At 39.9% G+C, this 18,206-nt stretch overlaps 1 protein-coding gene across 1 annotated transcript in view; it reads right to left on the bottom strand.

The window, feature by feature from the left end:
• Positions 1-13,690, bottom strand: part of fam20ca (FAM20C golgi associated secretory pathway kinase a) — a 48,454-nt gene extending 34,764 nt beyond the window's left edge. The window contains exons 1-3 of the mRNA XM_085403767.1: positions 12,306-13,690; positions 11,675-11,859; positions 8,047-8,125 (exon numbers count right to left, since the gene is read on the bottom strand). Coding sequence (XP_085259893.1) covers positions 8,047-8,125; positions 11,675-11,859; positions 12,306-12,856 — 815 coding nt within the window. The 5' untranslated portion in view covers positions 12,857-13,690. The remainder of the gene's footprint in view (positions 1-8,046; positions 8,126-11,674; positions 11,860-12,305) is intronic.
• Between the last annotated feature and the right edge of the window lie 4,516 nt (positions 13,691-18,206).

The following is an 18,206-nucleotide window of genomic DNA, read 5'->3' as shown; positions in this document are numbered from 1 at the left end:
CTGCGTTTTAGTGTCTGTGTTGGGAGCCTACAAGAGTGTGCCTGTCAAAACAAATAAATAAATAAATAAATAAGTTACTTGAGATTTGAGACGACATGCAGGCCCGCTTGGTGCCAGCTGCTACACTGCGGACCTCTCGAATCGAGAACAGACACCGGAGTGAGACAGAACCCAGAAGTAAGCGAGACACGAGAAGAAACGAGGGACATGAAAAGAAGTGGATTCTTTTGAGAACGTCCAGCAAACAAATGGAAGACTAAGTGACTCAGTGGTAATTATGCAGAAAAGCCGCAAGTGCTGCGGCACCCAAACACTTCCTTTATTGGTGGGACATAGTTAGATAATAAACAGAACACACAGAAATGATTGACACTTCAATCAAATCATTTCACAGTAAATGTTCTGCTAAGACCTCACTAAGCTATCTTACATTCCCAACTCAAACAGCGCTTATAGTGTGTGCTGATGACTAGGAAAATGTGATAAATTACTGAAGGCAGGTGGCTGTACAGCTGTTAAAGTACAGCACTAATTAACCAGCTCATCTCACAGCCTACAAAAGGTCAACCTATCAAAGAGCCCACACACTGATTACACAGCACACAGACACACATCGAGAGAGAGAGACTTTGAATTTGAACGTCTAAATATAAATAACCCACATTTTCTGCTTCAACACAGTGTGTAGCTGAGAAACTGAGAATTTCTTTAAGGGGTTTTGCTTTCATAGAAAAGAAAAATATGAATCAGAGCACATCTGAGTGCAAAAGAAAAATACTGGAAATGTATGTATGAGATAGAAATCCCTGTTTAGTATTAACTTTTATGATAGTATCAGCCCGAAGCTTGACTACACAAAGTTTTTGATACAACATCTAATGAAGAAAGGGGGGATAGGGGATAAAAGAGGTGTATAGAGAAAGGGAAAGGAGAAAAAGCCTCTGTAATATAAGCAATCCTGAGCCACATTAAAATGGCTTAAAGAACAAATTAATCTTAAAGACCTACAGAAGGAGTCAGACATGCTCAGAGCCTGAAGAAGAGTCGCTGGGTTCAGGCCCTTGCAGGCTGCCTGGCTGCGAGTACAAAGCTGCATGAAAAACAGATGTTGTGAATGCCTGACACGGTAATACTGAGCGTGTATATCTGTGTGTGTGTAGACAATGAAACATAAAAGACAGTTAGAACCCTCCAGATAACGTTTGATCGCAGATGTCGTTTGCAGAGTACAATATATTTCTCTGTGTTTGAGTTCCTCAGCTTATGACACAGAATAATGTAAAGTTTTATAGCAGGAGAAGAAATTACAAGTACATTTACTACTTCAGTGGTACTGCTACATTTAGACAACAGTCACTTAAAGGTAAAATAGGCTTAAAAAGTACATTTTATTCCAAGTACCGTTGCTTGTTGTGCAAAACCTGCAATCTTTTTCAATGTCCTATGCCACTGTTTCCTAAACGTCCATATATACACTCAATGGCCACTTTGTTAGGTACACCTTTTCAACTGATTGTTAGTACAAATGTCTAATAGGCCAATTACATGGCAGCAGCTAAATTTATTTAGCCATGCAGACATGGTTAAAATAGCCGGCTGATATTTAAAGTTAGATAAAAGATGATTTAGGTGACTTTGACATGGTTGGTTGTGCCAGGTGAGTTTGAGTCTTTCACAAACAACCATCTCTATGGTTTACAGAGAATGGTCAGGGTGGTATAGAAATATATCCAGTGAGCAGCGGTTCTCTGGTGAAAATGCCATGTTAATGTCAGAGGTCAAATACCCACTCATTATAACCAGGATATGCAGAAGCGCATCTCTAAATTAACCTTGATTGAGTTTTGCTACAGCAGCACAAGACCACACTTAGTGCCACTTCTACAGTAGATGGCTGCTTGCAGCTGGAGTGATACCTCTGATAATACCTCCAACCACTAGGTGGAGCTTTGCATTTTCCTTCCAATTTAGTGCTTGAAGTGGGAGAAAGTTGATCAGTTACTTGTGCTTTTAATTAGCGAAGAGCTAAGTGGTTTTGTGATCATGCAAATGTGCCAGAGGGCAACACTGTGATTGTTGTATTTTATTATGTTGTGTTGTGTTGTGCCTCTTTGTGGCCAATCAGCAAGAGGCAAGCTGATTTATTGCTAAATTAAATGGAACTTTGATCATACACAAATTGGGTAACATGCATCGTTAAATCTCACTACAGCAGATCCTAAGTGCTAAAATAGTTACTATAGTTTTTTCAATCTGTTTCAGAAGCTAGTTCTTGCCTAATACTTGCACAATAAACCAGAACAATGAGATTCAGTGCTTTTAATTTTTCACTTTAAAACCGAATCTGTACACTAATAGCACTCCAATGTGTCTTAAAAAAAACTAACCAATTTCACAACATTACAAAAAAAGCAATGGCGTCAACATGAATGTCAACACAACTAGGAAATGTTGTACAATAATGTTGCACAACATATAACCGTTTCTTTGGCTGGACACAATGCAATCAGCTTTTCCACATAAATCTTACATTATTTTTCATAGTGTTTCTTCTGACACACACACACACACACACACACACACACACACACACACACACACACACACACACACACACACACACACACACACGGTTTGAATATCAGTTTGTTCAATATTCTATAGATGCACAAATAATTCTGAATGAATGATAAATTCTTACATTAAAAACAATCCAATCACAGACACATACACACACTTAGCAAAGAAAGAAACCTCCAGAACAAACTACATAGTGGGCGTACGTCACACTTCACTTGAAATTTATAGCCTCCTCTATTTCTGTTCCCTTATGATCTAACCACAGTAGCTCTTTTCAGTTTCTCATTGATTGCAACATCCCAGTCAGACAAATTACTTGGCATCCCAAGGTGCTGCTCTGTCCCCTGGCACCTAAGACAGTGCTGCAGGGGCAGCTGAAAACCTGATGAATCCCTCCCCGCCAAGTGCCCTTCATATGAAAGGGCTGATAAAGCCACTAAATCATGCAGCTAAAGTTTACATAACCTATCAGCAAGTGAAAAGATAGATTTGACAACTCAGCTGAAGCTTTTCATAATATGCAAGATTGAGGTCAGAATCATCATAGAAAACTTCATCACGGACGAGACGACAGGGGTGTTAATGTGAAAAGATTTGACGTTTCATCACATTTAAAGTCTCTCTTTGCGCTTCAAGGCTTTTTGACTTGTCACAGTGAAAATCATTAGGGGAGTGCTAAATGGTGAGTGGTAGGAAGTGAATGAGCTAGTTTTCTTTTGTGTGTGCAGGCAGAGTGTGGCCTTGCAGTCATCACCTTCTCTGTAATATACCCACAGCTCTGAGTGAGTGGCTACAGCTGCAGCTTGGCTCACTGCTCGCGGATTTTCCAGTACCAGCCGTCCCTGATGGCAGGAGCACGAACTCTATAACCCCCAAAGAGTCCTTCTCTTTGCAGCTTGTCTGTAAATATGCGTATGTGCGTGTGTGTGCGCTACAGCTATCTGAACATCTGTCTGTAGTAACATGCCTGATTTGTGTTTGTTCACAGAACCTTGAGCTCAGATGGCACCTCTCAATATCTGTCCATCTTATTAGAGCCAGCAGTATTCTCGAGCCCACAGTGGCTATGTTTACAAAGGAACAACCCAAGACCAAGAAAACTTGATAAGATCTCAAAAGTAGTTTTTGCCTTTTCCACCAAAATTGTTGAAAAGGCTTCAGTTAAGTCATGGTGTTGAATTGCAGAGGGTTTTTTGTGTTTATGCTCATAGTTACAGGTGTGCACTTTGAGTTCATGCTTGCAAGCATAAACAAATCTATTAACCTGCATTTGTTGAAAATACTTTACCTTTTCAGGAGCTGGACTGCACCCCCAACCCCCCCCCCCCTTCTAGGTATACGTCTGCAAAGTCCTACTTGCATTTATACCACACACCCCTTTCTTGTTGTTTGCATGGTCCCCTCTTCCTCTCCTTGTTATCAGATTGTCAGACTCTCTCAAATGTATCAGGACCTGGGCCCGATCCTCAATGAAACCTTTCCCAAACATCAGCTTCAGGCCTAGCTCTTTGCAATCATTATTAAACTTTTGTCATCCACATCTGTGGTCGGGGTCCTTGCTAGTGAACTGTCAGTTGGTATAAAGATGCTCATTATCTGAGTCAATGAACATAACTGTTGTCTCTTTTTGGTTCAAAATTACAGAAAATAGCTATAATAGCTATTAATAGTTGGGTTTGTATAAGGGAACTATTTGTAGGCAGTGTCCAGCATTAAACCTCCCACAACAATGACAAGCCATCTGTTTTTGAACAATACCCTTCAGCACTTTACAAGAATACATGTAAATCAATAGTAAAATTATTCATCTTTTGCAGTCAAATCAATAACAAGAACAGCAAGAAGTTTTTTTTCTTTAGAGGACATTAAATGGATTTAGCCCTAATAGAATTCTCCATCTGCAGAGAGGATCCATAGAGAAATATCAGTTATAACTTAACAGTAGGCGTACAGCAGCTATGAGGATGATGATGGGCTACAATGAACCTGTGGTTATAAAACAGCCTTTGGATGATAAAAACCAAACAGCCTCTTGGGTGTTGCAGCTATGAGGCTTCTGAGCCAACCATGTTGGCTTTACTAACGCTAAGAGCCAAAGCTTGTCAAATTTGATTCAGTTCATGCAGATGAGGACATATTCAGATTCCCCGTGGTTGCTGAATGCCAGTATCTTGTAGCTCATGTGTTGACATGTAGTGAAACTTATGCCTTCATAAAACAGCTCTCAACAGGACTGAGGTTTGTACATTATCAAAGGTAATCAGTATCATTCTTGCAATTCTGAAACCATTCTGAAATGTGAGACTATCAACAACATCAAAGGGAGGGAGTCGAAACAGAGCTGTCAGATAGGATGTGAAGGAGAAATCAATTATTTCTTTGCATATCAGAGGCTTTTACCTCCTCTCTCAAACTTTCAAACCTCCATTTGACAAATCTATTTAGCATTACATAAACATTATAGCTCTGTATACACACTGTAACCGGGATCTTGACAGGGAATAGGAAGGATAGGCACCAGGGACATAAGCCAGACAGACATGGAGGTTTGGCATGGAGTATTTTCTCTCAGCCTGTAAACATGGCTCTAGCTGGAGGACCCAGTTCTTTGACAGGTTGGCATTACAAATTCGCCCCAACCCTCTGGATTACCACAACTACTCATTTGTCTTTCATTGTCAGTACTCCGTCAAGCCAGTTTCCCCTATTTCCATAACAGCCTTAGAACATTTTATCTTACAACCATCTTATATTCCTAACTTCAGTTTCTTTAATCTATTTTCTATCAATTTTCACTGGCTACAGGAAAGATGGCCACAAAGTTACACCACCAAAATTGGACTCTTTTTGACTCATACATTTCATACTTATTTGGAGACATGTCTGTTTGGAGACAAGTATGTCTTGCATATGATAAAAGACTAAGTGTTGATCTATTGGTATCGGCATTTAAAATGACTGATAAATGAAAATTTAAAAAGTAAAGATGAGTTGGTAGAAACACCATTCAACCACGTTATTAGTGCTGACGTTGCAGAGTCTTTCCACCAGGGGGTACTCTGCAACTTGCCTGGTATGCTACTGTATAAACACAACAACCAGCTGAGCAGAGTCAAGCAGAGTGTAAACAAGTAAATAAATAACTACACATAACAAATGTTACAAAAATCTGTTTATGTTTTAAAGAATAAAATATCACCCGATGTGTTGGAATCACCCAATACTGATATCAGCCTTAAAACTCCGGCCTTACAGTACATATCCGTTTGGCTCTAGATATGATTTACAAGAACCCAAACCAAGGACATCTGTACATGCTTGGTAATGCAGGATATTACACACATTTGTCTCTTTAAAGGGAAAAGTAATGAAATCTTTTTGTGGGGAAAAACAAATTGTAGTTTGAAGACTAAATTAGCACCTTCTACTCCAATCTGGGATCATACTTTAAATCATCAAACATAATTATAAAGTCAGTTAGACAGATTAAAAAAACCCCCAAAAACTGACAATTTTTCTGCACAGGAAAAAGAAAATCTTGTGGAGGTGTCTGGCAAGCTGTCAGCTTGTGCAAGCTCCTGGCCTATGGCAGTGTAGAAATTTGCATTTGGCTCAAAGGAGGCCTGAAACATCAAAGTCTCTCTGATGCACCACTTGATGCTGCACAAAGGGACAGGTGAAGAAAAACAAGTCGACACAAGAAAGCACTGAACTACTGTACCCAGAATGCACTGGTTCCTAAAATAAAAGTGGGACACATCAGTGCACTGACAGAAACAACAAAATGCCACACCGTGCTTGAACAAAAGCAGAGACAAAGGTTATGTTTCTACATTACGACTCTCAGTAAGCACTGATATTTTTGTATTTTCGCTCTGTGGAATTTTGTATAACATCTGTAAACAGTTGAGACAGTTTGTGACAGTCAAAGCAAGAGGCTTGAATAAAAAATATGACAGGCTAAATAAGGAGCCGTGGGAATCGGTAGCATGTGATTCCGAAACTGTCAAAACTGTTTCTGATGGCAACTGACTGCTTTACTTATCTACTTTAAGACATCACAGATTCTTTAGCATTTTAAAGTTTGGTGGATGGTGTAACATTTCAAATCCCTGCTGACAATATTTAAGCTTCCCCTTTCCTTTGACTTATTACTTCATTAAACTTAGATACTACCCATGCAAGCGCCCGTATTACCTAGCAGCAGCCCCTGAATGATTAGACCAGTAATATCAGATTTACCCAGCCAGACACATAGAAACCCAGGGTAATCACCAAACTTAGTTTACTTGACTATGACTAGATGATGCCTGCTGGGTGTTGGCTCCTGCTGTGTTTAAAATACATCCTCAGACCGCTGTGCTTTGAACCACATATTCTCTGACGCTAATTTTGCAAACAGTGCCACATGTTCTAAAATTCATCCACTAATTGACCTTGAAATAATTTGGCAAGCTGGGACACAATGACCAGTTGTTTGAGCACACAGAGTGCCACTACCCTAATGTAAAAAGAAGACAAATGAAGAGTTTGAACACCTGCACTCGCTGAATAAACTTTGAAAACATGTTGCAGGCTCTCTCACCATAAATCAGTCCAAGAAAACAGTTCCAAACTTTTCACAGTTCATTGTCAAGCCAGCACTGCATTCACACGTCTGCTTTCCTAATCCTTCACTGTTCCTCTTATTTATGTGACTTTGGCTTATGTGGTAAAGGGCTTGGTACAATTGAAATAAAGAACCATCCTGAACTACACCTGTACGATTTGTTGAATTATGACATTATGAACTTGTAAAGCTTTACCTCTCTCCCTTCCTCCCTCTGTCCCTCTCTCTCTCAAAATCTAATACTCTCCACTGAGGCTCTCATGTAGAAAACCATTCAGCGTTTCATAGCAATCAAACCTGGCTCGTGAGCAATTACTTCTGATCGCAGCCCAGTTGGCCTGGACGCTGTTTATCCATGTCGCCATGGGAATTCATTGGGCAAAACTCAGACAGCTGAGGGAGGGGGTGGGGGTGGGGGTATTTCTTTTTCAAACGCAATGTGCCATTGCCAGTATGTATGCCTCCCCAAAGACGCTTTCACGATGGCTCAATGCTCGTTTTAATTAACACATAAGCCTGCTGATGTTAATTAAAAAAGAAGACAGACAATTCCCCATCAGGAGAAGATCGCAAAAAAATGAGGGAGGAGGGGAGATGTGTAGGTGAACACGCAGTGAGATGCGATGACAGTGCTTGGCACTTATTCATCTGAGACTTCGTGTTGCCCTCTTTAAAACATATGCAACTGGTAAATCAAGCTGAGTGTATCAAACAGACTTTTTATAGAAAAACTTGTATAAGAGTATAATCTGCAGTTAGATGTTTAATAAGAAAGTTCCAGGAACAATTGTTACACCTAACGTATATAAAATGTAGTTTACCTGTGTTGTCATGCAGTCACTTCATGTGTTACTTACTTCATAGGCTTGAACAGTGCTTGTCCATAGTTCTGGAAAGTCATGATCAGCTTCAGCTGGGTGCCTCCAGATTTCATGGCTGGGAGGAAACAAAATGAGCTGTTAGATCAGCATCTAAACTAAACTGTCTGAGGCATAAGCATACATGCACAAACACATGGATGCACTCAAAACAAACAAACAAAACAAAACATGCACAGCTGTTTTGTTATTTGCCATTATGGAAAAATGCAATTTTGCATGAATGCATAATAGAACTATCACATCTGCTGGCCAATTTCCTAGACACTGTAAATGCAATCGTGCCAGTCAGGAGCTGGGTGTGACCGAGAGCAAAAAGTGGCCTGAAGAGCATCTGCTAAAAACTCTGGCTAGTTCTGGATTTAACAGAGGGTTGAACATGAAACGGACAGTTTATCTGAATGGAAAAGAGCGACTGTGTGTTCTCGCAGCATGCATGCAACTTTAGAAGAACATGGTGCTCTGAGAATGACAAAATATCAGTGATTGAGGAAAAGAAGCCCCTTCAATTTTAGTACATAAAGTTCACACACGCTGCCTCAACAGGAGCACATTGCTGAGAATATTTTAGGCACATAGCACATTATTATGGTTTGACTCCAGGATGCCTGAACCTGTTGTTCCATTTCAATCGACCCCTCACTATCTGTCCGTTTGTCCAATAAAGTGACCTAAATGTAGACTTCCATCCATGCGTGTTTAGCTACAAGCTACATAATATAAGAAACATGAGTCTCACCAGATGTTTGTCTGTAAGCCTTCATGAATTGAACACATTGTCAGCAAGTTTCTTGTGCACACTGGATTCACTGTAGCGACTTCCTTTTTCATTCAGACAAATTAACCTCCTGTACTCAGGGAGATGAGCCAGGGCATATGTCACTGACTATCAGTCATGTCCATGGTGTCTCCCAGAGGGTGATGGAGGCTCACTGTGAGATTCCCGCTTTCCTTCGACTCAAACAAAGAGACCGCCAGGCCTGCCCAACTGCTTTGTGTTTCTGTCACAATGGACAAGCTTTCGGGTATTTGCCCATTTATTACAGCGCATTAACTTGATCATATTACACAACACAGCACTTCTGCCTAACCCCAATATCCACATAAGCCCCCTGTAGTGGACCCACTTACTGACTGGATTGCTGGCTGAGTAGCTGACTGCACTCTACCCCCTGCACCGAGCTGTCTTTTGTCTTCATTGACTCTCTTGTTGTTTCTCTCAGAGCTCTCACGGTGTGTTCCTCTGCTTTCCCCCCTCTCTTTTTAGTTGGATATGTCATCCTTGTATTCACATTCTCTCTGTTATGCTCTGTCTGTCTGAATTCATCATACTCAGTGCTGGCAAGCCTCTCCATTTACCGTGACTCATTTTCAAAAGCTTTTGGATTTTTACATACACTGTTGCACACAACAGTACAACCTACATAACCTCAGGTCAGTGCCTTTTCTTTATGACAGAGGATGAATGCTGAGTGAATGCAAAGCTAAAAAAAAATACACTGAGAGCATTTGGCCTTCACATATGACAGATTTGCTGAAGCCAGGTCAAGTGAATAGCACCCTAGAGTAATCCTCAAACTTGGTGCAGCTATACAACGGATCTAAAACCTTTAAGAGATTGCAAATGACTGAACTATGATTTAATGCCATGACCTTGAACACATAAGCCACAATTCTTGAATTCATTGCTCAGCGCAGGCCTTCATAAAAATCCACCTTCTAATCGAGAACTAGAAAAAGGTAATCCGCAGTGAAAAATCCCGCTAAAGCTTGGCTGATTGTTTCACTGGATTGTCTCTGCACTGACGTGCAATCACACATGACTTGAACAGCAACAAACCCACAACAAAACATTCTTAAGATTCTCCCATCTGTCTCAGCTGTGCCCGAGAGTATGCATTTGTGTTGATCTAACCATCTATCTTGCTCTGTTTCTCCAGGAGACCACAAGTGAATCGATGTCGCTGTCTTATTCTCTACACCTTCCTGCTCGCAGGTCTTTCAGATATGCTCCAGGCCTCGCCCAACGCTCTGAGATTCCCCCTCTCATGCAGCAATGATAAATCCATCTTGCTCTCACCTGTATCACCTCATGTTACTGTGCGTATGATTTATGAGTGCAGCTGAAGACTGAACAAAAGGCCACAGCCTGCCCCAACAGAGAGACAGACACAAAGGAGGGAAGAAAGGGGGGGTGGGGGGGGTGGGGCACTAGTGAGGAGAAAATGCTGATGAAGAAAACTTTCTAATGCTGTGTCTGATTTGTCATTTTGTTGAGACAGCTAAGTGTTTGTGCTAATTATGGGGCACAAATGTTTTAATGCATGCCTCCAGGGCGTGCACACTAACACAAACACACACACACACACGGACATATAAACACACATAAAGCCACACAGACATAGAGCACTGCTTCACTGCAGACAAACAGTATCTTTGTAGGTATGTCTGGCCGTGAGCAATTATATTGTCTTTTGTTGAAAAACAGAAAAGAAGGGTTAAAGGTAGAGAGAGTGCTAAAGTGAAGGAGATGTGTAGAACGAGAAATTGTGAGTGTTCTTTGAGAGAACAAGGATGTAATAATATTGAGACACCAGACAAATACAACAAGTATTGGAGGCTAAATAGGCATAAGTAACTAACATTCCCCACAAGAACAACAACAAAAACATCAGAAACACCTCGACAAAAATTTTCATCCTAAAAGGGAACAAATGGTCTCAGTTTGGGATTGTGGTCATGATTATTACTCACATTTACTCAAAGTAAGTTTGGCCACAGTGGTAACAATGTAATGCACATCTGCCTTATAACATCTGATCTCATTACATAGAGAAAACAACAACTTTTTTAGCAGCTCTTACTGTTGCGCTCATTTATAATCTGCTTTAAAAGAAAAGCATTTCCAAAAGAGAGTAATGGATGTTTAGAAATGAAAACAATGTTGTGACATTCAGAGTTGATGGGGAGGAAGTTCTCCTCAAATGTTTCTTCCAGTTTTTCCCAGTTATTAAGCTTGTCTGATTTAAGATGAAAAAAAAAAACCTACAACTTTTGTATTTATTATTTTTTCTCTGATAAAAAAATTCCTGGTGCTCCACTTTAATTTTTAGTGACACAATGCAGATCTCAGTGAAATACTGTGATTGAATGGAACAAAAAACAAAAGGGAATTTGAATACAGCACTATCCTTCCAGTGTAAGAGTGTCAAATGAATTTCTATCAAAAATCCTGATTATATAATTGTTACACTTCAAATAATTTAGGAGTCATTACAAAAACAAGCAGGTCCAGAGGCACTCCACTTTTTACAGTTTTCAAATTTTATGCCAAAGTTGTTTTTTTTTTGTTCATACCAAGGTGAAAAAGCCTTCCCAAGTTGCATTTTTCACACATTAGTATAACATTGAACCTTGAGTATAATTAGGGAAAATATCTTTAAGTTAGTTGGGACATTGCTGCTGTAGGCCAAAATGACAGGACAGAATCTAACAGTTAGAAATTGATCAACACAGACCAGATAAAAGAGTTTAACTGCAGACCCCATCAAATCCTCAACTTCACACACCCACACATACACCTTTTCAGCATAGCTGACTGACTCACCTACGCTGGTGATCCTTTGTGTGACCAGGTCCTTCAGCAGGGCATCCAGCACAGGGCTGTGTCGGGAGTAGAGCTCATAGCGGTTGATCCCGATGTGGAATCGCAGCCAGTTGGGGTAGGATTCTGCTGTCACCTCTTCAGTTGGAGAGAACTCCTCTTCGTCTTCGTTTCCGTCCTCATTGTGCCTGACAAGCAAGTGAGGAGAAGAGTGGGAAGGTATAAGTGATGGTGAAGGAGTAGACAAAGAACAATACAAGCTTATAACAGATGGTTTTTAAAAAAACAAACTACAAAAAACAAAATGCTGCCTGGCTGGCTATGGATAATCCAAGACAATGAAAAGAAAACAAAATCCAGCATGATGGAAAGCAGAGGCCAAGTTGGGTGCTCAAACAAAGAAAGTAGATAGATAGAGAGAGAGGTGAAGACTGATAAGGAAATAAAATAGATTTGTTGTTCTGAATGGACATGATAGAATAGAACAGGAGTGATTTTAAACCTTATATAAAAGTAAAAGACCTGGGTGACAAAATGACTTCTTAATAGAGCAAACATGTTGAAGTCAGAGCACTCTAGCTGTTCATGGACTCGTTTAAATCACACAAGTTTAATTTAAATCTCGTCGGCTTACCATCCCTGGTTCCCTGTTGCTCTGGGATAAAACCTGATGTCGTTGTTGACGTTAAACAAAGTGTCATCGTCCGTGAGAGGCGGAAGCTCAACCTTGTATAAAGGATGCTCAAACAGGCGAGAAAGTCGTGAGACAGCACGGGAAGGGACGATCCGACCCCCGCTTGCGTCTCCCATCAGCGGCTTGTGGTCATCTGCCTTCCCCGCCGACGTTTTCATCCGCCGGAAAGAGTCCGCCCTGTCCCCGGCGGTGGTGATCTTTTCCAGGGAATGCGATGTGAGGTTGGAGCTCGGCTCGTTGCTGAAATCCTGCAGGATTCGCAGCGTGTGCTTATTAGGCCAGCCGACTTCAGCCGCCGTCCTGGCTCGCTGCTTCCCCCAGCCTTGCGACTCCCCGCCCGTGTGGTGTGCGCACTGGCAGCCGCCGTCCCCGCTCTCCGCTCCCGTCGCCCGCTTCTCTAGTTTTGGTAACAAGTCTATCATGATGTGCATGGTGCACGCAACCAAAAACACCATAAGTATCAAGACTCTGAATTTGCGAAACAAGATCATGTTTAGCCTCTATAAATATATATTTTATAGCAAGCTTTAAGCGCACCTTAGCTACAGCACCGACATTGGTGTCTAACACTGTTTTCTGAGGACGAGACAACGATGTTACTTTGGGAATTCTCTATGATCGCTCCACACATAATGAGCGTCAGCCTATGTTTAAAAAGCCCATTTTATGTGCGGTGTTTAATATTTAAAACAGTCCCAACGATTCATTCCCAGACAGGTGGAAAGACCGGACACTTTGCTGGCTCAGGAAGTGCTCTTCATTCATTGCCTTGTTGAGCAGGATAGCCTATAGTGTCAGGAGGACGAGTGACTAAATAAATCTCACTGAAGATGTATCTTAGGCTAAGAGAAGGGAGTGGGGTCCTGCTAAAAGCATCAATAGTCTTCTTCAAATCTGCTTCCCTGTGTCGCTGCCAGCACGGAGTGAGATGTCAACCGCGTCATAACTGTCTTCAGAGGAAAGTAACAGGATGACACTGATATAACGTAGTCCACAAAAGCACAGGTTTCCTAACATTTACGATCAATTTATAAACAGAAAGAGGAATAATAATAATAATAATAAAAAAACCAAAAAACAAATAACAGGTGATCCGCTGCAAGATGCCTGGATGCTGCCCCGCTTCTTCACAAAGCTGCTGCTGTCTGCAAACGTCGCTGAAGTCAAATCAGAGACTGGCTTGGCAGGCTGGCCGGCAGGTGTGTGGGATCCTGGTTGTGATTTCTCCTCTCAGCACTGCCTTGTCTTCCTTCCAAGTGTCCATCCAGAGTGGGTGTGTTAAATATTATGATCGAAGCCCTCTGAGCCCAACCTCGGTGGCGTCATGAGGAAGAGATTGGCTGCGTCTGCACATACAAGTAGCACTAGTGACATGAAAGGCGAGCTTCGGGGATAAAAAGCTGTATGCTGAAACCCTGTAAGGCTGCAAGTCCCCCGCACACAGCCAGAGGGCGTTGGAACTACCTGAAACATTGTGCATCCTATATCACACGGAGGGCAATGGGTATGTATTCCTACTGGATGTGCTTGAAGTGTTCTTTTAGATCATTATCAAAATAAGGAATTGGGTAAATTAAACTGGGACATTCAATAGAGGGATGAAGGAACGAGTGTTTTAGACAAAAATTATTCGAACTGAAGAAATACAAGAAATTAATTTTAATTGTGAATTAGCCATGACTATTATTGTTGTTATTGTTGAGGTGGTAGCGGGTGAGTCCTTTCTATTTCTTATAAAATTTATAGAAACATGGAAAATTGTCATTTAGGTCAGAAGTCTTTCAGTGGCATTGTTACAGTCAAGAAAAGGTGCTTGTAAATCCCTGCTTTGACATCCAAGAGTCACAGGGTAATATGGAGCTAGAGCGGTGTCCATGGAAACCTTAATTGAAGCGTGAGCATAAAGTCGTCATTTACTGTAACTCTGTTTTTGGTTACTGGCATCAGAGGAAAAAAATAAATCCAACCCAAAATGCTTCCTCGAAATTCTGTTTCAGAAGGAAATGTACTTCCCACATAATAAAAGTCACATAATGCCCAAATGTGTTGGCATATTTATCAAGCTATCATCTTGTTTATTTCTTTTTAAATGCGCTTGGACATTTGGAGTCTTTGACAGCATGTTGCTTTTGAAGCAAACAGCAAGTAGCAAGTAATAGCTTGTTTGTCAGGATTTGTACATTCTACTATATATAAATAAAATCACAAGAAAGAAATAATCGCTGCACAGAGCTGCAGACGTTTTAGGCTTTCAAATTACATGGATTGTTTGTTTGATTATCAGAAATCTATTTTAATGCATATTTAGGTACATGTAAGCCACACGAATCATGAATCAAAAGGAAATTAACTAGATTTCCACTTGGTTCATCACAGGTTCTGTACAGATCAGTGGAAGATCCCTGCTGGGTCACTCACAGATCCTCCCTTGATGACCAATGTAAATGTCATTCTGACTTGTAATGGGGTAATTTTGAGTTGTGATGTTAAAGGATTAACCAAGCCTGTTCTTATTCCATTATGTTCCCTTAAATTCTATTTTAGAGAGCAGCAATTTTCATCCCCTGATTAATTTGTTATGTTCAAAAAGGTTTTGGTTATTTATTGTCCAGAAGTAAAAACTCACAGCTGTGGAAATTGTGCAGTGAAAACACACCAGCTGGTCTTCTCAGAGGTGATTTTTTTTCTATTTAGTGAAACATATTTTATTTATAATTTCACAGGGACAAAAGATTTACAGCAATTTCTGCAGCTGGCACTTATATCTGGGACTAGACTTTCTCCCCAACTCCGAAGGTGCTATTGAGTTCAAATTGTAAAATCTATACTTTTTGACTGACAGAAAAAAGGGAAATATGTTCTATTTAACCTTGTTATATGATTTTAAAAAAGAAAAAAGTAAAGTCCTTAGCAGTAAAAAAAATACACAAAGTAATAAATTGAACAAATTAAACATATTTCTTTGGCTTGTGCTTGAATGGTGTAGAAGGCTCACCAAGTGGGCTCAATTGGAAGAGCTTCATTTGGCGTGTGCCCCTCTTCCCAGAGGCACTGAGCTGGAGTTCATGCCACTGCCAGATTTGTGCATCTAAATAAAACAAGATCTTAAAGCTAACAAGCAAACAAATTGTTCCCCCAAAGCAGGCCTGCTGTCCCAGTTCATCTCATGCTCCAAACAAAACAAATTGGCACGTGCACACATGATAAGAATCCACTGAAATTAGGAAGATATTCAAATTGCAAGCAGTTTTAAAACCTAACATTATGTGGAATTATAATATCAAGAAACTAATTAAAAAGATAAAATTTCCACCTTTTTTTGAAGAAACAGTAATTGATGCACACTGATGTGTTATACACTAATTGCCCAAAACATTATGACCACTGGCAGGTGAAGTAAATAACACTAATTATCTCTTCATTGTTCCACCTCTTATTGGGTGGGATATAATGGGGAGCAAGTGAACATTTTTGTCATTAGAAGCAGGAAAAATGGGGAAGCATATAGCTATGTATGATTTAGGGGCTAAGATGTGATGGCTAGACAACTCAGTCAGAGCATCTCTAAAACTGCAGATCTTGTGGGATGTTCCCCAATCTGCAGTGGTCAGCATCTATCAAAAGCGGTCCAAGGAAGGGACAGTGGTGAACCATGGATGGGTTCACGGGCGGGCCAAGGCTCATAGATGCATGTGGGTAGCGAAGGCTGACTCTTGTGGTCCGATCCAAAAGACTTTAGCTCAAATTGCCAAATAAAGTTATTGCTGGTTGTTGTTGTTTTTTGCTCTTTTGGAAGCAAAAGGGGAACCAGCACAACATTAGGCAGGTGATCATAATGTTATGCCTGATTGGTTCAGTATCTTAGTGTAATAAAGGAAATCCCTTTGGCTGTGTGTTTATTTGCTTTTGTGGCTGCAAAGTCCTTGTATATGATCAGAATTTGAAAACTTTGCACACAGGCACATCTTTGGTCCTTAAAGGTTCACATGTGCAGTGTATCAGCTATTTGAGACATTATCATCTTGCTTAGCAACCACCTAACAATGGGCGTTTATGTATATCTAGCTCCTAATGAAAGCACAGTATAATTTTTTACATGAACATCTAATTTCTATCCACAAAAGTTCAGTTATTCATGATATATCATGATGCCATCACGTTACCTGGCAACCATGAAGCAACAAGCTAATATTCTTTTCTTTTTTTTTTGCTTTTACGCACCTACAGCACCTACGAAAACATCTTATCATTTTACTTTCACAACAATAGCCTCTCATTTATATCCACAAAAGCCCAGTAATATGTGATACAGCTTATTATGACGTAAGTAGCAGTCAGCTACGAGCGCCCCTTGTTTTTTTGTTTTTTGCACCTAGAACATTTTATAAAAGCATTGCACCATTTTATTGTCATGGCCAACAGCAAACAATAGTCTGTGTACTGCTATATAAAACAATCCAGTTTCACAAGCACATCCAGGCTTTTGTGACATTAGTTTTCTCAAATAACTCCCAGTGATATAGTATTTATTAATATACTTATTACAACAATAATATCATGAGATATGAGAAGGAAAGGCAAGAGGGCTGAATGACCTATAATAAGAATTAGCAGCAATTTATTCAGGTTTTCACATGGCCTATTGTGTTAGGTTATAATAGTTACATTTTTTAAGGTTCTAATACTTCATTCCTAAAGCTACTAATACTGCAGCAGTTTTTTCAGGTTACACATACGATATTTCTTGGTCCTGAGGCATCATTCCCAGTGCAGTTTCTCTGCATCTAATTTGTTTCTGGAAATAATGGTAACCTTTGACCCAAAGAAGGAAAAGTGACTGAAGATGGAGAAGTTCAGTTACATGGGGATCCGCAGTCATGCTGCATTTCATAGTGGAAGCTGGTCTTATAACATTTTTGTTGGGGGAAAACTCTGTAAAAAACCCAGGAGAAATAAAGACACAATGAGACAAAGTTACTTTCTTTATCAAACGTGTACACGGGTGAGCTGCTAAGAACAACTCACACCATGCACAGTGGCTTGGTAATTTTTATAGGCACAGAGCACAGAGACAGTGAGAACAGGATAACAAATAATAAACAGATAAAATAAAACAACTCCATATATGGTGCTAGTCTCGTCAGCAGAGAGCTAGGGAAGATAAAACAATCTAAAACAATATGTCCCAGAAACAAGATGTGTTTGCTGGGAAAGTCTAAAAAGATAATTCTAAACTAATCTAACCATAGGCAGAGGGCAGACAAAAGGCATCTTTGTACATTTAAAAGAAGGTAAAGAAACATAGAATCATTTTTCCTGTAACATTCCCTCCTGTTTTAACTTATTTTAAATGTATACAACAATTGTCTGTGAAGGTTATTTATTAAGTATCTTAAGCAATTTTTTAATTTTCAAAATGTCAGCATAGCAGAAATGGAAGTCATTTGGTCTAAAGAATAAAACAAAAGAAAATAATAAAAAGAAAAACATAGTAAATGAAAATCATAGTAAATGAAATAACAAGTGGAATAAACAAGAAAAAATAATAAAACTAAAACTACAAAAAATAAAGGATAAAAACTAAAATGAAAACTTTGTATTTAAAAATGATGAAAACCTAATATGTAAAATGAAAACTTCAAAAAATACAAGGATGAAAACTTCAAAAAATAAAAGGATGAAAACCTGCATAACCTACTAATGTTTTAATCAGTGCGTGATCACTTGACAAGTCATTTTTAATCACCACGTCATTCATTAGCAGTTATTACAAGTTCTCCTCTAACAGAATTGCAACGGGATGCTGTTCTTCTTGAGGCATGGCAACATAAGCAGTCATTG

This window comes from Rhamphochromis longiceps, linkage group LG4 (assembly GCF_057381845.1).
Source record: "Rhamphochromis longiceps isolate RC_006_pf linkage group LG4, R_longiceps_female_GT1.1, whole genome shotgun sequence".
Classification (NCBI taxonomy): domain Eukaryota; kingdom Metazoa; phylum Chordata; class Actinopteri; order Cichliformes; family Cichlidae; genus Rhamphochromis; species Rhamphochromis longiceps.
Note: the sequence above shows the minus strand (reverse complement) of the source record. Positions and strands in the feature narration are given on the sequence as shown.